General features: G+C 35.9%; 1 protein-coding gene across 2 annotated transcripts in view; it reads left to right on the top strand.

The window, feature by feature from the left end:
- Nucleotides 1–26,922, top strand: part of AUH (AU RNA binding methylglutaconyl-CoA hydratase) — a 103,412-nt gene that overhangs the window by 70,975 nt on the left and 5,515 nt on the right. For both annotated transcript variants that reach the window (XM_031059055.1, XM_031059056.1), the window contains one exon: nucleotides 26,387–26,574. In XM_031059055.1, coding sequence (XP_030914915.1) covers nucleotides 26,387–26,574 — 188 coding nt within the window. The remainder of the gene's footprint in view (nucleotides 1–26,386; nucleotides 26,575–26,922) is intronic.

Below are 26,922 nucleotides of genomic sequence, written 5' to 3'. Positions count from 1 at the left end.
GTGCTAGGAAAGAAAATAGATTTATGCAGCAGAGGCTTGTAGTGAGAAGGATCAACTTCTGCTGACATTGAAGAAGTATTAACAAAGGCTTTGTTAAATTCTTGATAATTAAACATTCAAAAATATTAGAAAAGTGTCTGGTTTTGACTAGTGCTATGTGATATTTGTATTTGTTTAAAAGTTTACCAGTGAAAATTTCAAACCTAAAATAGGTGCAAAAGTGATTCTGGTGTTCATTAAACATTGGTTTTTTTTCTTTTTTTCTACATTTTAGACTACTAATCATAGTAGAAGTATTTGCTTTCATTGCATGCAGGATGTTAGTAGTGGTATTTCCATTACTATGACATGTAGCTTGTTTGTTTTCATTTGAGCTGTAATAAATGTAATCACTGATCACATTTATTACTGATCATTCTAAGCCAGTGATGTTACATTTTTGCACTAGCTTCAGGATTGAGACATTTTATTCAGTGTTTGGTTTTATAAAGAGGAGAACAATTGCCTTGTCTCAACAGGTAACAGCAGTTACCTTATTACTGTTATCACATTTGAAAGATAAACCATGAATTTTTGAAGACCATCAAGGAAGAAGCTCAAAGGGATTTATAGTAATCTCATTAACAACAGAAATTTTTTCTCATATTTGAGTAGACCTTATAGATGGAACCTTGTATATTGAAATGGAGCCGAAAAACTTCTGTAAAACTTGTGAAAAGTGAAACTTTGTCAGTGATGCAGCCATCAGTGAAACATAGCCAATGTAACTGTGTAACCCAAATAGCTGTTATTACTACAGTCCCAGTTTCTATTTATGTTCACATTCAAAAAAAAAAATTATGACTGGCAGAACGAGAAGTGATGAAGTGTTTAGATTTTACTAAATATCTTTTGTGTTAGAGCACTTCTTTGACCCTAGCAAACGTCCGTATATCAAGTCTTCTGCACAGTTAAGGCTTTGTATCATACTTTAATCCTTCTTTTATGGAAGAGTTAATGTGGCATAGTTTCTCAGAAGTTTAGAAAATGTCTATTATATGAATCACTTTGTCTCAGTGGAATAAAAGCTCATTGAAATGTGATCCACAGCAGACTCTTGTTTTATAGTCATATGAATCAGTGTTTGGATATTATATTATTCATACCATGAAGCCAGTGCAGTAGAATTAGGCTGTTGTGTTACATGTTGGAAAAATATTATGTATTTGTACCTGAACAATTGTTCTGCAATGATGTAATGGCAGCAGTCTGTTAATTTGCCATTTACTTTTAAGTTTATTACAACACTTCAATATGATTTAACATGATTTTTTATTATGATTTTTGATATGATTTTTTTAAAAATTAATCCTACCCAAACCCAAATCATTTTTATGTCCTACTTTATCTCTGTGGTATTTAGATGAGGGATTTAAATGAACTTTCCAATTGTTTTTATATTAAAAAAAGATAGATTTTCTTCTGATAAATGTAAATCCAACACACTAAGAATAGGACTAAATAATTTTGAATATTTTCTAAAATCTGTAATATCAAAGAATACTTTTAGAATTACTTGGTATCATTAATTTTTACTACTGTAGCACAATAATACCCTGCTTAATGATGAGAAGCCTTTTAAGGCAAGCTGCAAAGTGGAGGAAGGAGGTTGCTCCTGATAGAAAATATTTATATTTATTTATAAATGTAGAAAAAGTACAATATATTGTTTCAAAATATAAGGAAACCATGAGACTGTAATATGCGTGATAGTTAATGTTTTGAGTCTCTTCAGTTTTCTTTAGACATCAGAGTAAAGAAAATTTAAGGCCCAGGTTGAAGAGGATAGTTCACAAGACTACTCTCCAGCATAAGGTGTGTGAAGGAAGAAGGCACAATGGTGCTTGTTTCACAACACAAGAAGTGAATGGTGGAGGCTGGAATTACTCCTGTAGTTCAAAGAACACATTAAAACTCACAGTACAGAGTGAGACTTCATGGATAGATAAAACAAAAACCTAAGAGCCTTACGCTGATATTTTTACTGAATAGAAGCAGTGTAGAGTCAGCAAGAAGTGCAAAGAGAGGAATGTTGGGACCAAAAACAGAGCAGAGACAGACTGTCTTCGACATTTGGAGAATGAAGAATTTGCTGAAGTTTCGTCCTCCTACACTGATCAGCAAAGGTGTTAAAGATAATTGTATATACTGTAATCTAAACCCATTGTATCTTTCAAGGACCAGGAAAGAATGCCTCTGACACTCCCAAGATATTCTAGGTGGAGAAAAAATAAACTGTTTTCAATACTCTCTCAATACATTGCTTGCAATCTTTATGACAAACCTTTTTGACCTGAAGAATAGTTTTTCATGCTGCAAATGAAGGTCAGTGGAAGTAGGGAAAAAAGGTTTTGAACTGACAAAGGACTTACAGGAAACTACTGAAGGAAATTAGAGTACATTTGATTGAGTAAATACAGCTTGAGCTATGAATCTCCATTGGTTGAGGTGATTCTGCAAACCATTTCATGGCCTCCTTTTTCTGTCTGATCCCTTAATGAGTCCCTTAGGGCACAGATGAAGATGTTATTAGAACTTCTGTTTCTGACACAGATTTAAAATTTTGTACAATTGTCTTGTTTTCTTTATATCACAAAAAGAATAAAATTTAAAATCAAACAGAATTTAAAATGCATTGCTAAAGAAACTGCAGTAGACTAAATGGTTTTGAGTTAATTATTTTGTCTCCTGATGTACACACAGTCTAACATTCCTCAACAGTTGACTAGTCGTCAGAGAAGTTTAAGAACTAGTTGAAGTCTGTAAGCTCAGATGTAAACTTTCAAGTGCAAGGATGAATAGAGGTTATAGTTTTCCACATGTGATTCTCCATTTATGGATGGGGCTTATTTGAGCAAGTGGGACCTTAGAACCAAAGAGCTTGTATTGCATACCCCAAAGGTCTGACTAGTCTTGTGTCTTGTCTCCCACAGGGCAAGTGTCTAGAAATGAAACTTCACTTTATTATTTTCCCAGTCTCTGGTTTTTTGATTCAGGGTTTTCTGAGCTGGATGAGTTTTATATATATTTAATAACTCTTGTGGGATTTTGCTTCTATGAATTTGTCTGATCTTTCTTCCCCTTAAGCCCCTGCTTTGTTACAAGCTTTGTTCAGAACTTGGACCACTGAGCTGATTTTGCACAGAGGGATCTCTAGATTCTAATGTAACAGTGACCTGATAGTTAAGTGATTGAATGATCTAAGTACTACTTTTTTCAAAATGACCATTACATCATAGCCAGTATCTGCAACTGTGGATTCTCTGAACAGTAAGGAAAGTGCTGACAAAACTCATGCATTTTTTTGATTTTCTGCTTTTAGTCCTTGCTCCTCACCTCACTCACACTAGCTTATTTGAGTCTCTGTGTTACCTGACAAAGAACAGTTGCTTTGTTGAACGCTAGGACTGGCGACCTAGTCATGATGCACTTTTTCCTTATGTGGTTGGTTAAACAATTTGAATAGTTACTTGGAAGGGTGTCAGCATATTACAAGCAGCTGTGTCAAGAGATTACTGCTTGCTGTCATACCCTCAGCTGCGTGTCTTGCCCTTCTGCCAGAAGTCGTCACCTATTTAGATCTACTTGTAGAACAGCCTGTTCAAATTCTTCTTTATGACAGTAAGAAAAAAAAAGTCTACCAAAGAGCTACAATTTAAGATGTCCAGGCTAATTTTGACTATGTCAGACTTGGAGAATCTGATTCTGAGTCCAGGGATCAGTTGTAGAAGCAACCTCATGGGCGTTTAGAGAAGCAGGAAACTCTTTTATTGGAACAGCTGGACCTGTCAGGTTGACTAAGGTTGATGCCATGTGAGATGGATTTCTCTTGTGTATTCTAGAATGATAGAGTAACTTTGGTTGGGCAGGTACTTTTGAGGACATATGCTTCAGTTGCCTGTTATATCAGTTCCCTGAAGTTAAATCAGGTTAGTCAGAGCCTTTTGTTGCCATTTGGTAAATCATAAAGATAGGCAATTTCTCAGCCTCTCTGTCCAACCAGTGGTCTAATGGTTTAATCCCCCTCCTTGTGAAGACCTTTTTCCTTCTATTTTATTAGAATTTAATTTGTTGCAATTTGTGCTTTTTCCATCTGAGTCTTTTGCTGTTTATCTCTGAGATGAGATGGTCTCTGTTTTTTCTATAACTATCATTTAGGTGGCTGAGGATAACAACAAGAACACTGTGATAGATTGCCAAAAACTCCCTAAATTTGTGGTAAATGACAGTCTTTGCTCTCCCCTCATCTTTTGAGTCAACCATCTCACTGTCAGGTTGGTTAGACACTTCCTCTCCGGTGAGAAACAAATGACTTCCAGGATACTTTGCTTGACTGCTGTGATCTTTGGAAGAAGAGATTCATATCACAGTGACATTAGTCAACTTCCTTACCACCTTTGGATGCATTCCATCTTGTCCCTGGAGACTTGGAAATGCCCAATTCTGCATCTGCACATGATCAAGTCATCTGCTACTGTGTGCAGTACTTCAGTCCCACAGACTGTGATGCTCAGGAGGAACTCTGATGGGCCAGGGAGCAGATCAATAAAAAACAAGGCAAAGAAAGCACTGAATAATATTGAAGCCTTTCTGTGATCTTTTTATACTTTTTCCCTGTCATTTTTTGCTGGGTCTCATATCTTATTCACCAGACACACACTTAGTTAAATTTTTTAAGGTGCTAACATGCTTAGAGAGGATCTTCTTGTTTCCCTCTAGCTCCGACACTTACTTCCACTTGTGCTCATGGTTGGTGTTTTTGTATTGTTCTTAAGTGCACTGTTCCCACTGTCACTTCATATACACTTTCTGACATTCTGGAGGTTTTCCTCATTTTCCTTTGAGTTGTTGTATTTGCTGCATTTATATTTGCAGAGGGAATTTATCATGACTCCTTTTGCATGGCCAGTTTTTCTACTTGATGACTGCTGCTGAAATTTCATTACATTCAGTTGGAGAAATACTTATCTTTGAACAAATAGTTCAGTAACCTGAAGTCTCTTGTCATGAGTAATTGACTGTGTTCCCTAAATGGATTGCAGCTCCTGCTAACTCATGTGGGAATGTGATGCTGGATGTTCTGAAATATGAGAGCTAGGGTGCAGTCCAAAACCATATAATAATTATGAATTTACATAGAAGAGTAAAATCTGATTTTTAGAGTGGTTGTTTCTGTTTAGTCTGCTCATAAAATGGACAAAGGCAATTGTAAGGTAAGCCTCCTTGTTCAAACCTTAGGAGTGGCATTCAGGTGTTTCAAGTGTGTATTTAAGCACTTTTCTGTCTCTTTTTTTTTTTTCAGTATTTGAGATATTCCTTCATTCCTTTAAAAAATAAGTAACCCTGAATACCAGCTTGGTAGCTTTTTGTTAAAAGAATCAGTCAGTCATTCTGTGATGAGTAAATTTATTTTTAACAGCAATTCAGAGAATTGGAAAGATAGCTTTTAGTATATTTATTATAGTGGCTTTATTAGCAAATGTATATTTAATTTTATTTCATTGAAAGAAATTTATAAAATTTTGTACTGTTCATGAAGAGTTATAGCAATAAAATGCAGAACGCTTAATTACTGTAATCTGTAGATGTAATGGATATGTGTTTAACAGAGTTCAGGCTCACTAACCAGTTTAATGGGCTCATCATAATTTTCTTGTAATGTTATTGTGTTTGCAGCACTTATCATGTACAATAATTGTGTATTTACATTTTGTATGATGTATGAAGAAGTACAGAGCTTTTTTTGTCAATGTCTTAAATTGGGCAACTCTACTGGTTTTTAAACTAGGAGTTTAACTGCATCTGAAGCCGTTTAATCATGCCCTTCCTAAAAAGAACATTTTCTAATATTGTCTTATGAGATGATGACTTGTCTGGAAAGGCAAATTGCACTGTTGGTGTAAAGCAGTTTAGAAGGCACAGATCATATTTTTCAAATGGTTTGATTTAATAGTTTACAGACATGCAGGATGTTCAGTGACAGCTTCAAGCTTTATGTGGCGAATTAAAATGAGTTTTAAACTCTGGTGACTTCATGTTGAACAAAGTAAAATTTCAGCTTTGATCCTCCGGGATGGAATGTTTATGATGACTCACTTGTGGTTCAGAATATGATGGTTTTAGTAACTTTTTGAATGGTGCTACATGTAAGGAAGTCTGTAGGAATAAGTGAAACAACTTTTGTACTGTATTCGCAGTTCAAATAATTAGTGTTTTAATGGTTAACCTACCCTCATAATCAGCCAAAATTGAAAAAGAATATTTTTTTAATTAAGAAGCAGATATATTATATTTCAAAGGTTTTAAATTACTTGTTCCTTATGTAATCTACTTAAAGCACAGGTGTGTTAGCCTAATTATCAAAATCCCTTCCTGATGATCTTTAAGTGAAAGAGGAACAAAATACAGTCAGAGTGTAACTATTGTTGAAAATTGCACTTGGCATGTAACAAGAGCAAAGGAAGAATTTCAGTATGTTGTTTCATTCTTCAGCTTCTAGTTGATCCTAAGATGTAATTACTTGTATGTAAGTCAAAAGCTTCATCTACTAGGTTTTTTTTAAGTACCATAAAAATCTCTTTTTGGAAAGTTAATTTTAGAGATGAAATAAGAAAGAAACTGATGATGAAAATATTACTGTTCAGTCACCTGGTCAGGGACTTCTGAATTAGAAGTAAATGTTAAAATACTGACATCTGCTGCCATGGAATTCCAGTTGGTGTTTGTATACTTTTAGTCCTGTCACTTTTGAAAAGTGTATCCTTTTTCATTTCAGTTTCATCTGTGAGTTATAGGAATAGTTTTGGAAGTTATATTCAGACATATAAAATACACTACAGCTAGGATAGTAATGACCAGAAGAAAAATCTTGGACAGACAGAAAATGCAAATAATATACAGCTATCTAAAATATCCTTTCAGTTGTTGATTTTCTATAGGAACTACCTTTATGTCGGCAGTAGATGAATATGTGCACTGTATCTGTTAAAAATCATAAATGATTGTGATGTGTCAAAACTAAAATTAGAATTTCAGAAATTATCTGTGGCATTGGAAAAAAAATGCAGCAGATTTATCAAAGAATTGAAAACTAGTACTGGACCAGGTGCATCAAAATTTTAGACATCTTAGCACAACTCTGAGTTCTGGATTCTGACAATTTCTGACCTGAACATCAGGGCAAACAGGGTCTCGGTTGTGTAGCTTGAGCATCATGACCTACACTGTGCTGCTAGGGAAGCGCTCCTGTACAACTTCACTGACCTCTGAGATGAGCAATGACATGCAAGGCTGATGTGAGTAAAAATAATGAAATCCTAATCAGAATTGAATTGAAATGTAGCAGACCATCAAAGATGCTGGTTCTTTTTAAAATTTTTTCTCTTTCTTTTTTTCTGGTCAGAGCTTATACACACTGTTATATGTTTAGGTGTCCTACCTGCTTGACTAAGATCTTTTCCTTCTGAAGTCTACGTGGTTTTTAAATTCATAGTAGAGTCTGTAAAATTTCTTAGCTCTGCAGCAGGGAGTTTGAATGAATTCGATGTCTGGCTTAAAAATCATATGCCAAGGCTTTGCAGAGGAATGGATTTTGGAGGCCTTAAAGTCCTTAGTTCAGCCCAGTCATCAATATATGAATTGCTAGGAGACTAGGAGGGTTCTAGAGTGCTCCTTGAGTTGCCATTTGAGGGCTTTTGTGTTATTTGAGTGTACAAAAACTAGAGTTAAAAGAAGGAAAATAAACTTCATATCCAAAACCAAGAGAGAATTGCTAAAAGCCTTCCAGAGACTCTATGTTTCAAAATGCATCTATTTAACATCAAGGGGATTTTCAAAATGTTCCCTAATGAAGTGTCAACAGAAGCTAAAAGTTTGAAGAGAAGGTGTTTGACATCCAAGAGGGTATTGGAGCATTTAGAGAAGCATGCAGATGGATGACATTTTATCATCAAACTGTGTTGCTGCAGATTGTACTGAGTAGGAAAATGCAGTTTGTATAGCTTGTTCTGGAAGATATTTAGTATCTCCTGTTAACCTATGCATCACTATGCCCACAGTTATGTTGAGCTTGCCCTTTTAAGTTTCCGTTTCCATTCACTTTAATAAGAAAATAACTGGAAAGCCCCCAGTGCTGACAAATTCTGTGACACATACAGAATGCAAGCATGAAAGGTTATCATACCAGTAGGTACATGGGTATTTTACATAAATATATGTCAAGACTGTACTAGGGACATGATATATATTTAAGTATGACGTTAGCATGTGTTATTTTTGTCCTGACTGAGAGAGCAAAACTTTGGAGAATATTGCAATATCTCAGCTTCAGAAATGAAAGTGAAACACTTTGGTGGATACAAATCTCTATGTGGTGAATAGCAAACCTTTCTTAAGTAAGGTTTTTGAGGAAACTGTCTGAGGGACTGCTCAGGAGGGAAAAGGAATTGCTCATTATATTCAGGATTTCATGCCATATTTTTAGTTTTCGAGTTGGAATTTCCTCATTTTTCATCTGAGAATTTTTGTGGTCTAAAAGGTTCATATTTTGAAGCAGTTCATCACTTTCACTGTGGTGCTTTTGAGGGTGAAAAATTGTAAAGCTTCAATTCAACAAATTGCTAAGGCAAGTGATTGTTTTGAATATAAGGTACCAACTGATTTCCTGGAGCTAAAGATCTATGCATCTCCAACATCTCATGTCAAACACTGATGTGCTCTGCAAATGCAAAGGGTAATCGCTCTTAACAAGTGCAGACATGATGTTACATTTCTCTGTGTAGTGTTCACTAATTTGCTTTAAATACAAGCCATTGTTTGTTTATGAATGTCAATACAAATTATAATTTCTTCTTGGCACAAAGAGTTTCAGAAAGCCAGAAGGAGCTCTGTACAAACCTAATTGGTAATGCTATCTCAAAGTGACTCAAATATGTGTATATACAGAATGTGTATATATTATATATTTGTTGCAGCTGTGATTTTCTAGATTTGGAAAGAAAGACACATGCAGTTAGAAAACAAAGTCGGTTTTTGAATGTTTCAACGGCATTGGTGTTTCAAAATTGATTTTGAGAAGTACACTACAAGTTGACTAGCCTATTTAAATTAAATAAATTAAAGATAGTTATTATTCGCTCTGTTTTAACTTCTTCTATCTGAAACTATTAAAAGGGTATGATGAATTAAATATATATATGAGTTGCTTGACAGAATAATGTCTGTGACTGATTCTGGTTGTAGTGCCGTGTGTGATGAAGATAAATTGCTGTATAGTTCAGTTTCATCTCTAAAGAAGTCAGATTGCAAGAAACAGCACTGGATATGTGATAGAGAACTACTCTATATGGAAAAAAACCCACAAAGAATAGCCTTAGTGGATCTTACCTCTCTCTGAAAGCTTTAAGATATTCAGAAGAGGACATGAGATTCCTTGGAAAGGTTGCAAGGACACCTTCCACTAAAACAGGGACCTCAAAGCTTCATCCAGCCGGGCTTTGGACACTTTCGGTGGTAGGGTATTGACAGCTTCCATGGGCAACCTGTTCCAGTACCTCACCACCCTCTCTGTAAAAAAAATGATTCTTCCTTATATCTAGTATAAATCTACTCTCTTTTTGTTTAAAGCCATTAAATCTTGTTCCACTGCAATGGGTCCTACTAAATCTCTCTTTCTGATAAGCTCCCCTGAAGTATTTAAAGGCCACGGTAAAATCCCCCTGGAGCCTTCCAACCCCAACTCTCTCAGCCTTTTCTCATAAGAGGGATACTCCAACCCTTGGATCATTCCTGTGTCTCTCCTCTGGACTCACTCTAACAGTTCCATGTCCTTCCTGTGCTGGGACCCCAGAGCTGGATGCAGGGTTCCAGGTGGGCTCTCACCAGAGCAGAGCAGAGGGGCAGAATCCCCTCCCTCCTCTGCTGTCCACGCTGCTTTGGATGCAGCCCAGGACACGTTTGGCTCTCTGGGCTGGAGTGCCCATGGCTGGGTCACATCCAGCCTCTCCCCCACCAGCACCCCCCAGTCCTTCTGGGCAGGGCTGCTCTCCATCTGTCCATCCCCCAGCCTGTGCTGGTACTGGGGGTCTCCATAGCCCAGGTACAGCACCTTGCACTTGGTCTTGTTAAACCTCATGAGATTCACACGAGCCCAGTTCTTGAGCTTGTCTAGGTCCCCATCCCATCCTTCAGGTGTGTCAACAGCACCACTCAGCTTGGTGTCATCTGCATATTTGCTGAGGGTGCACTTGATCATGATGTCTGTGTCATTGCTGAAGATGATAAACAGCACTGGTCCCGGTACAGACCCCCTGAGGGAGATCACTTGTCACCAATGTCCATCTAGACATTGAACTGTTAACCAGTGTCCTCAGGATGTGACTGTCCAACAAATTCCTCATCCACCAAACAGTCCACCCATCAAATCTATCTCTTCAGTTTAGCTAGAACGATGTTAAAGGGGAATGTGTCAAATTCTTTACAGAAGTCCAGATAAAAGATAGCTTTCTTTGTCCACTGATGGAGTAATTCCATCATTCAAGGTCACTGGGTTGGTCAGGCAGGACTTGCCTTTGATGGTTGGTCAGGCAGGACTTGCCTTTGATGAAGCTGTACTGGCTCCCTTGAATCAACTCCCTGTCCCACATGTACTTCAGAGCTTTTAGAAGGATCCATTCCATGACTTTCCCAGAAGTAGAAGTGAGGCTGTTGGGTCACTAGTTCCCAGATAGGTACACTGTTTCCCCTTTTCTCACCCACCCAGGAGTTCACCTGAATGACGTGACTCTTCAAATATCATGGTGAGTGGTTTGGCAACTACATAATTAGAGAATTACAGAATATTCTGAGTTGGAAGGACCCACTAAGATAATCAAGACCAACTTTTAAGTGAAATGGCCCATATGAGGATTGAACCCATAATCTTGGTGTTACTAGCACCACGCTCTGACTAACTGAACTCATCTCAGGGTCTCATTAGCCAATTGCCTCAGGACTTTGTAAAGCATTTCATAAGGTCCCACAGACTTATATGTAAGTTCAGGTTCCTTAGGTGGTAATGAACCAATCTCTTACAGTGGAGGAACTATGGTCCCCCATCCTTGTCTTGTGGTGTGACCACTTCAGAGCTGTTGGAAGAGAGGCTGCCACTGAAGACTGAAGCAAAGCAATTGAGTCTTCATGTACTATTTATTTGTCTGCTGCTTCCCAATGACATTTATTTGTTTCTGTCCAGGCCTGAGCATTATTCTCCTTGTACTGAGAGGCTGAAGTTAGGTGCCAGGGCAGAAATCGTAGGTGTTTGCGTGTGCTCTTGGTTACCCTTTTGCAATGCACACCATATTACAGTGTATGGATGGATGCAGAGCACCCCAAGGGATGGAAATTCGCAGCTCATAGGGACTGTATGGAAGGAATACACAGCTCAGGACCTTTTTAGAAGGAAACTGTACTTCAACAGGAAGCAAAATTGGAGAAGAAATGGGGTTTTGGGAGGAGTTACATTAGCTTTTTTAGGAGGAGGAAGAAATAGGTAGGTGATCCTGGAACTTGAAGGATAAGGTTTTAAGGAACTAGTAGCTGAGGGAGAGAAAAACTTAGGGAGTTAAACAGCTGCAACACTGAAGAGGGGATTGGGGCTGATAACTCAGCAGGGAAATGAGAAAAAGGGCAGGGCACAGTGTGTCCAGATGGACAGATGGTACATCAAAAACATTTGAATGGGAACATACAGGAGATGATTGTGCCTGCTAAAACACAGTCCCTTATGGAGCTGGGAATGGAGCTAGTGTTTTTTGAAGACACTGCTGGAATAGAGGAGTCACTTCAAAATTTATTTGTTTTAAGTATTACTTAAGCTGTGTGGAGTGGACACAAATGATTCTCAGTTAGAATGTACTTAACTTGCTTTGTTTAATTCATTTTGAGTTTCCTTAGTTCAATATAAATCAGTTGGATATTTTTGAATCTCCCATACAGTCATCCTGCAGGTTATATTACTCTTCTGTCATCAGCAGTCCCAACTCCAGTATGTACTGTACTCTACATGGCATTCAATATTGCTGTAGGAAAATTTTACTGTTCTCTTTTAGCAGCAGGGAAATCCAGGACCTTGCAGCTGAAGATAATATGCCTTATGTGGTTCCTCAAAAAGTCTGCTTTATATGGTTCCTCATACAGATTCTGAAAAAACAGAAACAGGGACAATGCCTTGAAGATTATACAGACATATGTAAAATGCATTTTGGCAAAGACTGAAAAATGAAGCACCTAAAAATTAGCTACTTAGATGCAATTTTGCACAGAACTGTACAATATAGCTTGTAAAATTTTAAGCCAGCTCTTCATTCTTTATTCTGTATATTCTTTCATTTCATGGGCATATATACTGGTGCAGTTCATAATGAGAAATTTTTGAAGACTGAAAGTTCCCCAAATATATTGTGCCACTTGCAAATGACACTGCTACCAAAATCAGGCCAAATTTAACTCTGTACTCCAATGTCAAAATGTTAGAGTGACTCAAAACAAGGCTTTATTTTTCTTCCTCTTCCCTCCCCTTCCATTTTCTTTTCCTTCCCTTTCCTTTTTTTACTCTCTTTTTTGAGCAAGTCACATTTTCCTATGAGCTTCATTCTTAGATACAGCTGAACTTTTTTGGCTGAATTAGGAAAACGTGTGACTAGTCTAGCAATATGAACTGATTGCTGGACTCTTTATAATACTTATAAAGGGAAGAACTTTTAAAAAACTTGAGAGACTATGCCCAAATAAAAATAACAATTTGTATTGGGAAATTTTATCTTATAATAATAAAGATGATGTTACAAGCACTGCCTGAAATAGAAATATAAATGCATCATATTGCTAAGGTTCTTTATATTAACTGTTAACTTTTAAATGGATTTTAACTTTTTTAGCACTTAAGAAAAATGACATCTGTAATAATCTACTTACCCTATTGTTTCATACAAAGGAAATTAATACGAGTGTGAAATGAAAACTGCACAACAGTACAAAGCTCAAGATTGTTAGACAGTGCAATAAGAAATGAAAAAATATAGCACCTTGTTTCAGAGAGCTCATAAAATTCCATATTTATTTTTGAAACCTGAATTTATCTTAGGAAGATTAGTTTGCACTTGAAGTAGCTAAATTAAATGAACTGTCAATGTTATCTCTTTGACCAGAGGAGTGTGAGTAGTCTGGATAACTTGATATGTATGCAAGGAAACTGAAAACAAGGAAGACTATTAAGTATAATCCCAGCAATAATAGTAGGTACTATGGTATTGTGCAAAAGATACTATCATTTCTTGAAATTGAGGAGATGGGTGAAATACAGTCAGAACTCCCTTTGGTATTCTCTTCACACAGAAGCCTAGAAATATTTTATTAAATATTAATAACAACATAAAAGACCTTTGGTCTTATTTTCATTTTAATTAGGCAGGATGTATATGCCATTCACTTTGAAGCCAAATGCTACTCCTTTGTATTAACCTGCGGGGGGTACTAGAAAATTGAACCAAGTAACATTTAGCTGTTTCTCCTCCTGCCAGAGATAATTAAAATCTACTCTTTTGCAGACTCTCTTACTGTTACCTGATCCCCATATACAGGTTTCGTATTCACTTCCAGAGTTTGAGCAGTAGGGTGTAAAATGCTGCCTCAGCCCATTTCTTACAAATCGGCATAACTCAGGAAAGGTATTAACCTTCAACCTTAACCTGCTAAACTTACACGGGAAACCTAATCTCATAATTAAATCAGATTGGTGAGACAAAATTGACAGTAATTCCAGGAGGGAAACAAAGCTGTGTATAATGCACTGAAACTTTTTTTTTTGGTGGTGAATGATAAAGACAGCTGAATAGCCTAAGAATGATAGCTGGTATGACAGAATGAAGTAGGAAAATTTTTGACATATTAAGCTAAGACAGGAATTAGTAAGACGCAAATGAAATAAAAAGGTAAGAAATTAATTCTATGAAGTCTGCAGGTTTCTAGACTTTTGCTAGACTTTTGGCTAGCTGTTTATGCAACCTTTCTACCTCATACATAGATTTTCCATGCCACATCTAAAGCCTGAGAATTATCTTAAATGGGGCCTTGGAGCTGCTGATGTAGGAGCCATTAATCCTGGACCCTCCACTGGGAGAACCTTGAAGAGCTGCCAGGCTTCTTTGCCAAGTTTCTCCTTTGACTAATGGCCTTGGGCATTCACTTTGGCCAGAGCTTGGTGTACTGCTGTCCAGGTAGCCTAGTACTTCTTTCTTCTTGAACCTAACATATTTATCTTGGTCAGTCCACTGCAGAGCTATAATCTTGCCAATACTTCAGTGTGGGACTGGACCGTCATCTTGGCTAAGCTTCCTCAGAGTGAAGAGTCTGGTGAACTTAAATGAGTTACACACATTAACTGATAGGAAGCAGAGCTGCTTTTACAGAAAACCCACCTGTGTTCTGCTCAAAGAAAAGTATGTCTGAATACTCCACTAACTGGTAAATTCACGTTTTCTAATGATAGTCAGTGAAACTGTAACAAGTTAGCTGTCACTATAGTGCCTTTTGACTTATTTCCTTTGTGCATAAGCATTATGAAATATGATACATTTTTTCACTGACCCCCTCCTTTATAAATTAGATCTTTCTCCTTTGATTATCTAATACTCAATATTTTGTATATTTTGTTTTCTGCTTATGTAAAATTAACATAATTCCCTCTTTCCTTTACATTTTTTAGCCTAGGCCTGGGAAAACAATTATTCATTTCTCCATATAAAAAGTACATGAAGGTGGTAATTCCTCATCCTACAGGAATGTTATGGAAATAGATTTCAGTAGTATCTATGAAGAAACTGTGTTGTGGTGATGATATGTATTTTGCTTTTTCCAAAACTTCTGTGTAGTGAAGAAGTATAAACAGCTTTGTTTTGTTAACAAAGCTGTTTATACTTCTTGTCTCATATTAACAAGGTGAAAATCCAGCAAACAGCTTCCTTCATCCCCTAATTGTCCTGGCTTTTTAGACACAATTTTAAGTGGGCAACAAAAATACTAATCTCTACTTTTTCTAAATAAACTCACATTAGTCCATTTGTGATACACTGAGATATTCTCCTGGATAGTTTGTAAATTGTAACAGGTGTAATCAGATTTGTAAGCCTGAAACTTCCACATCTGCTGTAACATATCCTATTAGATTCCACCCCTCTGCTTTTAGAAAAGCCAATTTAGCCTTTTCACAGTGATTACCGGACTTGAATTAGTCATGATCACAGAGGCTGCAAAACAGATTCTGATGTGTCTCACTTCCCTTGTTCACAGATATGTATATAATGTGTTAGAGCAAACTGAAAATATTAAACCTATTTTATACTTCTAGAGCAGTTGGTTTGAATTTGAAAATTTAGCCTTCAAGCAAAAGAAATCCATGTCTTTGCATGTAGGGAGATGTTCCTGAGGGGGAGGAAACGGGGAGGAAAAAAGCTTTTGTCAGTGCATACAAGTTTTAGCACTTTTTTGTGTCAATTAATACCTAGAAATAGCAACCCTCCCAACTATTCATTTATGAATATTACAAGTGGACATCTTCTGTGTTTAAGAACCATTACTACTAAAGAGTTTTGAGGCATAGAAGATAGAAAATATTAGCCTAAACTTTTGGTTTTGCTACATTATAAAGTACTTAAGGGTTTTGAGGAACAGAAGATCAAAAGTTATGATCTTTTGTTTCTACTGAAAAGGATAAACAAAACCAAAACCACCTGATTAACCTTAAAAGATAATCAAACTTACTTGTTTCAGAGGTACAGTAGGATACTCATACAAAATACAGTTATGGGTCATTTATCCTGTAACAGATAAAATGCAATTGTTCAAAAATATTTGAATTATATTCTATAGTTGCCATCATGGCATTATAGAACACTGAAGGGTACTTGGAAAACACAACTAAGCCATCTCTTGATCTCTAAGCTAGGAAATGTAAAGATATGTGAAACATCTGACATCTCTGATATTGGAGCACAGCTTGGTAGTTTGTTTTGGCCCCATTTTCAGCTGCCATGGGATTGACAACTGTGAAGTCACATCAGTGTGTCAGGCCAACATAAGACAGAGTACTAAATTTGGTTTACTTATGGTCAATGTTAAATCTGAAGGAAATTAAAAATATATCTTTTATATCAGTATGAATTGTGTAGCTCTGTTTTAGTTGAGTAGTTTACTTATTTGGAGATCTGTCATTACTGAATAAGCGTACAGAATCTAATTATTTCCATTTCATATTCATTTATGACTGAATTATATGAGAAAGAAAAATAGTTTCCAAACTCCTAATGAATTCACTCTTATGTCTGGCCTTTTTCTTCAGCCTACAGAAAATTCAACAAATGAAATGGCAATTGTGTAGTCTGCCTCAGAAGAACAGCTGCACAAGTTAGTTCACCACAAAACAAGCTGAACAAAATGATTTATGGTGTACTGTTTCCTTAATTATTTCACAGAACCTTTCTGGCTCTGGAGATTTGTTTGAGCCAACTATTGCAAATCTCTGAATTCCAGAAATAGTAGATTCCTGTCTTCCTTTTTTACCTCCATTTTTCATCATGAAAACAAAAGCTGTTAATCCTTTGTAACTTTATGCTAATACCTCAATATTATTTATATTTTAGTAAGAAATTTAGATCTGGGAGACAGTGTTAATCAGATGACTGAGTTAATCTAAGTTTTCTCTTGAGTACTTCTAAGTTAATTCTTGCTCTGGCAGTTTTGTGAAACTGTAAAGAGAACTGGAACAGAGTGCAATGTACTTGACATAGTTTTAGGAATGGTGCATATTTTGACATTATTTTGCATCTGAGCATCAAGAAATACAAATAACTACATTGAAACTTGATTTATCTAAATAAAAAGGATGAAGAAAGTTAGTTTAATTTTGACTTTTTAGTTCAATATGCTAATATGAAGAATTCCTGATAGAAGGAGTTCTGTAGTTTATTATGGATAGATTGAAAATCTCCTCTTATCTTGGGCCTTATGTGATCCTCATAGCTTCTTGGCTTCCTTGACTGTGCAGAATGATGAAATATATTTATTGGCCAGAGGAAATTTGGATGATCCTAAGAATTTTTTTCTGGACATTTCTAGAAAATAACCAAGCTAAAGGAAGTCCTTATTTGCTCAGTTTCTAGGAAGTAGAGTGATGATCTTGCACAAAAAGAAGACATTTAGACACTCTGTACAGGGTCACTGAAAATTTTTCTTCCAATTAAAGTAATCTGTTCTAACTCCCTACAATTTCAGTTACTCCCTACCCTCAATTTCCCAGTGTTTTTTACTTTAAAAATGTCTTTCTCCCCATACCCTGCCTTCCTTTCTGTGTGCCTTGAACATCAGCTGTATATAGTTTATATTTGCAGAAAACATTTCTTCATTTTTGAGGAGGAATGTTTTTTTCCTATTCAGCATGTTTGCAAGAAAACACCATTGCTCTCATATTTAGGGACCCAAGCCAGAGTATTGTAGGGGATCATGACTGTGTTTATTCAAAGGAGGGTGAGACTGTGGGATTCAAACCTAGCAGCCTGAGCTCACAGCTGCTGCACCTAGCCCTCTGTTCTGTTATGAACCAATAAGGTTGTACTTATTACTAGGACTGGGGAATTATCCATGCAAAACAATTAAAATTGCTTCTGTTCAAAGATACTCCACACATTCAGTGTGACTACCATGTAAGATCACTGTCGCATTAATGGTCTCATTTTTATTAGTTATATTTTATTTTTGTCTGTTCAAACAACCAGGGTTTCCTTTCACACAAGTCTCACTGGTACAAATTAGTACGTGGCTTAAGTACAAGCAACAGGTTAGAAGGGAGGGATAAATTCACTTTAATAAGTTTTTTCCAGGTGTAGGTAGGACTATTAACATTCAGAGGGTTCAGTTTAATACCTGCACTTAATTATCAACTGAAAACAAATTGTAAAACTATTAATGTTTGTTTTGTTTCAGAATTTTTTTACTGGTTTTTTTTCTTTACCAAAAATGTTGGTTTAGAATCTTAAAAACACCTAAAGAAATAAAGATGTATGACAAGGAAATAGATGAGAGAGACTGAGAGAACAAACTAGACTGTCTCAAAATCATGTTTATGTGTTTATGTTTTTTAACATAAAAAGGCATAAGGGCCATGCTAACACGTTGCAAGCTTATCTTACTTTTGGTATTTCACCAGATAGCTCCCCAGAACACCTACAGCTCTCTGTGTGACCTTCAATTACATGTGCATGGTAAGATACAACACTGTTTGACTAGGATTAAAAATGGAGGTGTGATAAATGCTTTCAATTTCTGAGTTTCAGTGGTCTACTTCCAAGAAGAATAAATGTTACAGCTGAATCTGGATAGGGAAGAAGGCTGGCAGTAACTAGGGTGATACACATCACAGGCTTAAAATGAAACAAAAGTAGTCAGTCTTTTTAAAAAAACCATTTTATCTGAGAAAAAAAAAAAGAGACTGAGGCCAAGAAGGTGATGTAGGTTCATGCTTGCTCACCAAATTTCTGGCTGTGCAGGCTAATGGACTCTTACAAGGCTTGTCATTTAACCTTTTTTTTCTTAAAGATTCCATTATTCTCTTCAGATTTCCAAAGAAAAGTTTCCTTTATTTAAAGATTTTTTTTTAATTTTAGTTTCTTGCTCAAATGCCATGTGTTCTCTGAAGTAGTTAGGTAGTAAGAGAACTTTTGATGTCTCCAGGCTCCAGTAAAATGTTTCTAACCTGCTGAGAATTTGGGAGAGCTCAAGCACTGAATCTTTAGTCAAGCCAGAAGGGTTGCTGCCAGAGAAGGGTCAAAGGATCTGCGTGTAGGAGTGCCCTGATAGAAACTAGGAGCCAGCAGCTGGGCTGTAGCCACAAGTAGAAGCACAGAGTGTTCAGTGGTGGGCTCTGCTCACTTCAGAATAGTCCTGCCTGAAGAGCAGGATGAAGCCAGCTAGTCAGAAATGAGTGGTGTTCCCTATCTTGTTGAAGCTTGTGGTTTTTATACAAACTATTCTTAATGACTTATGTTAATTAAAATATATTTGTAGGTTTTTTAATTAGTGCAGTGAAGGGGCCCACAGATGCAGGCAGCTATTTTAGCTCTTGCTGTTGATACGGGTTTGTTTCTTCATTACCTCATGCCTGTATAGCCCCTAATGTCTTTCTTTCTGGAATTTGGTTGTAGGATGTAAGGAAAACAAAATTAGCGTCTAAGTTCTTGATCCTTAAAACTGTAAAGGTCCATTAAATGCATGTCATGTGTGCTTGATTAGGTGACAAAAGAATATAATTAGCACTAGTTTCTTCATCCCTGGGGGAAAGACTTGCCATTGCATACAATATATGTTGCATTGCATGCTAAAAACAGTGACTTCTGTCCTGTATTGCTATGTCACAGCAGCAGGCAAGAGGAACATAAAAGGTATTTTCTTGATGTATTTTATTCCTGTAGTGTTGTAACCATCTGTCAGATGACTACTGGGAATAATTGCTTATTTAGTCTCTTTGTTGATTTCCTCTCACATATTGATTTCTGTTTTTTTTTTCAAGAACTAAAAAATATGAAGAAGGTGATGGAAGAGCTGAAGTTAAGGAAAAATGTTTGAGTCCCAAACAATAAAGTGTTAAAATACCAGTTTTGCTTATTGGAGTAGGTCCACTGTTGCACAGGAACTGGCTTTAAACTGAAATGTTGATACTAATGTATTTCATGTTCCAATTTATGGAACAGTTTCCTTTTTGCATTGCATATTACTATATTAATGCATGCCAGTATTGAAAGATTTGACCAGTTTTTTTGTAGAATCTATGTTTTCAAAGCCACCCCCAAATTGTTGTAGATATTATGTTATAGCCTAAGTACTAGGTAAGCTGCAGTGTAGCTGTAGTGTATGCATCTTCTGCTGGGAGTACGTTTTACTTAAGATGAAAAATGTGTTTTGCATGTACAACTTAATTTGGCATATATTTATCAGTAGAGAGAGTGCTCTGCCTTCTTGGGATTTGGTAGCTGAACCAGGTGAGATTGTGTCCTCTTGCTGTTGTATTGACTTTGCTGTTTTCCCTGAGCTTCCATCGTATTAACTAGAAATTTTCCTTTCTTTAGTGCTGCTCAAGTCACAGAATTTCAGGAATGAATAATTTCAGACATCAATTCTTAAAAACCCATTACTCTGGAAGAGTTGAAAGCAGATTAATTTGATAGTAGTCAGGATGGGAGAAAGAATAGTGTTAAGGAATAGGAATTGGTTGGGGGGTTTAGGAGATTTCTTTGCTATGTGGAAGAATAAAATGGTAGATTTCTGTGAGAAGAGCACTCAAGTGAGGAAAACATTCAAATCACTTGCTTTTAAGCAGTGAAGACTTCAGATTTATTAGTCTGTTTTTTGCTTTCCTTATTGTTTATTCATTTCAGTTCCATCCATTGAAAACTATAGTAATTGACCCAATTTCAGACTGTGATCTCCTTAAAAATATAAGTAAAATAGGATACTACCAGGGTAATTAATTTTTCTCTTCCACTTGCCGTAGGTAGTGATAAAAGTTTTTCTCATGTCTGTTTCTTTCTTGTCTTGATTTTCATATTAACTGAAGTTTAGCTGTCATTTGAAAAGTATAAGAATATAGACTAGTAAAATTATTTGTTTAAAATTCAAGTTAAATAGAAGTTCTTACTTAATATTACACAGGAATCCCACATGATTTGTGAAGTATGATCATACAGTGCAGCGCTGATCTAAACCTCCTACCTGTTGTTACAGCTGAGTAATGACTTCATAAATCTGTGGGTGTAATTTTGAAACTGGAAAATGCTTTCTTGTGGGCCGTTAATATCTATCTGCAGCAAGAAGACTTATGTTTTAATGTGTATCTACTTCTGAATTTTGTTTAAGGTGACTGATTGCATCATTAAATAAAATACCAAGCTCCTATATGGAGTAACAGGAGGGCACATGGTCTTACTGAGTATCTCTGTGTGCTCATGCTTGTTGCACTTGTGTGCGCTTAAGTAGAAGTTAATAAGTAGATGAACAGTCTTTGGCATTTCTGGTTTGCTTTGGGTTTTTGCCCCCTCAAATAATTTTAGTTTAAAAACAAATAATATTGTCAGCATGTGCATTAGCTTTGCCTGGAGTCGCAAGTCCTGGGTGTCTATGGGGAATAACAGATCTGTGCTTCTCAAACAGTGTTTTGTCTGACAGTGGAATTGTTTATACCATGTTTGTGAGTGAAATGTGAAGTGAGCTCCTTACGCCAGGTGCAGAATCTCTTTTGAAGTGGAGTCCATTTTATAAACTTTGGGTTCCAGATGCATTTCTTTGGTTCCATCCATTTCACGTACACAGCCATCTGCTAGGAAGCCATCTTCTGTTTTCTCAATCTACAAGACAATTACTTATTTCGAAAATAAATTAGTTTTTCTAATTTACATGACCATTTCATCTTTCAGTACAAAAGCTGTAATTATTTAACTGCTAGTGAATTCTTGAAGTGTATTTACACTTCCTTTCATGCATCTTAACCATTCATACATCTTCAAGCCAAGTACTGCATTCTTCTGATTTAAGCTGTCATTTTCAAGCCACCCACACATGGCGGTTTGGTGTAGGTATTTTTCAGATCAGTTTTTAAATAAACCAATCCACAAATGCGGATGAATAGAATGGATTGTGAAAGTTAAGGACTGATTTGCAATTAAGTGGGCTGTTTTGGAGATGGAGTTTGCCACAGCCAGGCTGGCATGTACTTCAAGTTGTCCTGCCTCTTGGACCTCAGCTAGGGAGATTGTGTCTGGCATGCCTGTGGAGCTTTCTTTGACTTGACTGACAAGCCAGACTTGTGTGAGCCCTTTGGGCAACCTACTATGAAATTTTGCTAAAAAACTTCTTTCTTCAGACCCTGGAGCAACCTCTGAGTCAGCCTCAGGCCACTGTCTCAGTCTTTCCGCAGATCTCCAGTCTTTTTCCAAATAACTTGTGCGGCTGTGTATAAGAGTGGCCTTACCTATCGCCTGCTCTTTGTCATCTCAGCACCTTTCTTCCTCTTAGAGTAATAGTGTTTTGTTTCTTTTCTTCTCCCTCACGTTTTCACCCTGTCATCTTTTTGCATCTTTATGGGTGTCTTTCCCAGTCTAAGCTGGTTTTGGTTGTTAGTTGGTTCTCTGGTTTGTGCTGGAGAAGGGTTCTTGACGTTTTCTTCTGAGACAAAATTAGGAATGCCTGAGCCCATAAAGATTTATACCTGGATTTAAATTAACTAAAATGTATGCAACTTCTCAGGATCAAGACCTAATCTTGGAAATAGTCTGTTGGGAAATTGGTGTTAAATGTTATCTAGGTACAGTGTTTAGACCTATAGCATGTTTTGTATTTTGAAAATTTTTTAACTTAGCAACAGATGGCAGGTACTTTAAAAGTGGAAGCTATGTTTGTTACATATTTTTTTCTTACAGACTTTTAAAACAGGACATAACATGACTGAAAAGTGTTATACTAAAATAATAACTTCATCCATTTTAGGGTTTTTTTGTGGATTTACATTGCTGAGGATTAACTATTATAAATAGTAGTTTTCTGCTTTCCATATTTTTTATGAGCTTCAATGGAAGAGTAAAACATCTACTTAGAGTTTTCTGCAAAAAAAATCACAAGGATACATTTTACTTCTAATTAGAAGGTTTGTGGATGATTGGTTTTCGTTTCACCACTGATTATTACCACTGATTATTAATAAAATATAAGATGTGCGCTCTTTAAAAGAAGAAAGCTAGAAACCTGTCAGTTTAATTCATCTGCTGTGAATCAAACAAAAGATTAGGATAGGATAGGATAGGATAGGATAGGATAGGATAGGATAGGATAGGATAGGATAGGATAGGAAGACTGGTTTTTACTTGATTTAGTAAACAGGATTATTACTGAATTAAATTTTGGAATTTTTTTTTGTCAGAACACATTTTTTTCTAATATGTTTTGACAGCGCCGTCAGCTATGAGAAACTACTGACTGTAGATATTCTCTGCCAGAATGATGAATCTATTTCCAGTAAGCTGGTTGCTTCATCTTGTTGGATATACTCTTGGGCATTTATCACGTAATTCCCTTAATTCAAACCAGTTGTGTAAATATTTTGTAAATGATGAACTACTCACAGTAAATAAATATTCATACAAAATCAACTTTTTGTTAAATTTTAAAAAATATTTTTAATAGTTTTTGTACCAGAAATTAGCAGTCTTTTGTTTGCTGTGTCTTTTCACAGTAAACAAATTTTAAATATGAAATAATGTGTCTAAAAATGCTAGTTGCAATTATTACAACATTGACTGTATACCATTTCAGGTAAGAACACATTTACATTGCAACTGTATGTTAAATACTTTTATCAGCACAGTGAGTAATACCAGATCACTAGTCCTTGAAATAACATATCATTAAATTTGTGAAGATGAAACAACTATTCTCCCATCAAATTCTGCACTACATTTAGATGAAATGCCTTGGTTAAGTAACGTCTTTGAAGACTGGGTGTTACTTCCTTTAGCTCTGATTATAGTTGGCAGACACTATGTGTTCTTTGTGTATTACCAAAACAGAACATCTATCTGTGGCATGCTCCATCTTTTCTTCATAAATGGATGCAGCTTCAGTGTGGTGGATGTGTTATAGTGTGTTGTTTGCATTTGATTAATTTGGTCTTACAGCTTTTGTGCAAGTTTGTTACCCCTACTACTGAATATATATGATTGATGCAGTGAACTGTTGGTTCCTGTTCTGTAAATACTAATCAAAGAGTATGCTCCTCTGCTAAATGTCTTTTCAGTGTTGGAGGCAGCCAAACAACTATAGTCTACTTTTTTTTTTATTTTTTTCCTCTTCAATCGTTATTGTGTAAGACACTGGCAAGAACAGTTTTTTTTTTTGTTCAAAGTTATGAAATATTGTTGCTCAATGAAACTTTGTTTTCAGCATTTCCTGGTAAAGCAGTAATAGAAGAGATAAAACAGTAAAGGAAGGGGCAGATAATTAAGTAAAGAAAAATACTAGGAATACGTGCAAGAAAGAAGCAGAAGATGCAGAGTCAGTAAATACAGCCTCATATGGTTTCAGGTCTTATGATTTGGACAAATAATTTTCTTTAATCAAAAGCCAAACTGGATGCTTTTCTAGATTCCATGGCTGCCATGAAAGGAATAATTTGTGACTAAAATATTCTTAAGGAGAATAAGGTAGACATTTGCTATGTTCCAATGTGTGCTTAAAATGTGTATAAGAATAGATGTTGATTAGTTGTTGACAGCTTATTTGGGTGAGAAATTTAAAGACATTCAATGTTTAAATAAAAAACCCTATAAATGTTTGGTGGGGATGGTGGTGGTGGAACAGCTCAGTATCAGAAGCAGTGAGTTTCTTGAAAACACAGATCACATTTTTCTGGCATGTAGGTCTGGTATAAATTTGATAGATACAGCTTTAGTCATTCTCCATGAATGTCACCAGTGAGGCAATCCAAGGCTGAAGGGAAGGCTTATGCTTCAGGGTTTGTAGTGTTTTTTGGGATCGAGTGTGGGATTACGTTCATGTATATGCATCCCTTGCCCCTTTCTGAAAGATGTCCCTAAATTGTGCTGGTAGCAAAATTTTACCCCTAGCACTATCCCTGGCTTAGCTTTAGAAATTGCAGAATTAGCAGAATTTATTGAATATCTGTTGCCCCTTGACCATTAGGACTGACTTGCTAAAATCCTCTCAAGTGCTGCAGGATCATAGAGAATATCACATTATTTGTATTCACTAATGCTTTTGTTCTACAAATTTTATTTTAATAGTTATAATAATTTTTTTCATTCCTCCAGTTTTTGACTGGAAAATGTAACTCAATTTTTGTTATAGACCATCATCTTCTACTATTCCAGAAAGGCAGAAATCCTCCAAACTATCTGCAATTTTGTGTTTTATAAGATGTTCAAAGGCAGATCTGATTTTATGGAAAAAAATACAATATTACTGAAGCCTGTGGTTCAGAAAAATAGTAGGTGAAAGCTGAATTATTAAATCACAAAAAATTTAGTTTGTTTCCAGTCAGTTTATTTATCTCATAATGTATTGAAAGTATTTTCAGGAAACATCACTGAGAACTGAATGGCTTGAAAAAAATACTGGTGCCTTAGTCCACATTATGTAGTAGAAATTAAAATATTTTGTTAGTTGAACACACATTTGCACAGCGTTATACTGCCCAGCTTTGAACAACTCCTATAAATATTCCTCTTGCATATATACATATATTTACATTTAAATATATTAGCGTGATCTTGCAGAAATAAGGTTTTGGAAAGAAATTTTTGCTTACAGATTCTTTGTGTAAATTGAGTATTTGTTTCAGATCCATGTCAAAATGGTAGACCTTGTGGTTTTCAAAATCCTTTTCCTGGATAAAGGCTATTTCTGCTGTCTTAATTCATAAACATCTGCTTCAGTGATTTGAATCTACAACTTCCATTTTGATAATGGTTATTCCCACATTCTCACTGTTTGTTAGTTCTTAAAAGTTAACTGTTAGTCCAGCTAAGCAATCTTCATTTCTGGTTAATGTAGTTACTGCTTATTGACCTTCTGAAAGTGCTGCGAAGTCAAAGAAGTTTTAAATGTGCTAAGAAATGCTAACTCTTATAAAGTTGGATGCTTTTCTCCGCTGATCTGCACCTGTCATTGTTCTTCCCTAGTTTTTGTAATCACACTTCAAGTTTGTAACAATTGTGCGAGAGTAAGATGAGGGAAAACCACAGCTTCTTAGAGACCTTGTCTAGTAATGCTTTTAGTTTAGTTTACATGTAAATATTGTCCCTAAGGTGCAAATTCTAGAATGGACTTATTAAGGTATATTTTCTTTTTAAGTATAGTTCTTTGAAAGTGGTGATTTATATCATAAAAATAAGTAGTGGTCAAAAGAAACAGAAGGGTTTGGATATGTTAATTACTGTCAAGTAGTTTTTCTTCAGCTTTTGGCTGATACAAGTAAGGTAACTTGTCTGTAATAGAACAGAATCTCTAGTAATAGTACCTATTTTCAGTTATTTACATGTCTTTCTAAGAAACAGGGCAATTGATTTCAATTTAGATGTAGTCTGAAAAACTGAAGAAGGTACTTAACATTGCCTTTGTACTAGTTGAATTTCTGTATGTCTATGTAATTGTTTATGGAATTTAAAATGAAAATACTTAAGATGAGCAAGGCATCTACATTTGTGGTATAGATGCATGGGAAACTAATAGTTGCATTTTGTCTTTTTACAAACTCTAGGTGGGACACAAAGATTACCTCGCACAATTGGAGTGTCATTGGCAAAAGAACTAATCTTCTCTGCACGCATTGTAGATGGTGAGGAAGCAAAATCGATAGGATTGATTAGCCATGTGGTAGAACAGAATGAAGCAGGGGATGCTGCATACAGAAGAGCATTAGCTCTGGCGAGAGAATTCTTACCTCAGGTATTACAAATTATTTTTATTTTGATTTTTAGTTTTTACCAAATAATAACACTGAAAAAGAAACAGCTTTATTAAAGAGAACTGTCACAGAATTATGTATCAAAAAGCTGTGCTAATTATGTAACAAGTAATCCGAAGTTTTCTCTCTTGTATTGAATGGTGTTATTTGGTAATTATTTCATAGTGAAGGAAAAAACCTCCATCAGTCCTCATCTTGCCATGATCTGGTCTGTGTTTTCATTATATATTCTGGCTTTTGACTTTTAAACAAGAATAAAAAATAAACAGGTTTAATTTTTAGTATAGCAGTTATTTTAATGGATTACTTTGTTGCTGTGGAGCTCTTCC

Source organism: Geospiza fortis, unplaced genomic scaffold, assembly GCF_000277835.1.
Source record: "Geospiza fortis unplaced genomic scaffold, GeoFor_1.0 scaffold167, whole genome shotgun sequence".
In the NCBI taxonomy this organism is placed as follows: Eukaryota; Metazoa; Chordata; class Aves; order Passeriformes; family Thraupidae; genus Geospiza; species Geospiza fortis.
This window is presented reverse-complemented; position numbering and strand designations above follow the sequence as displayed.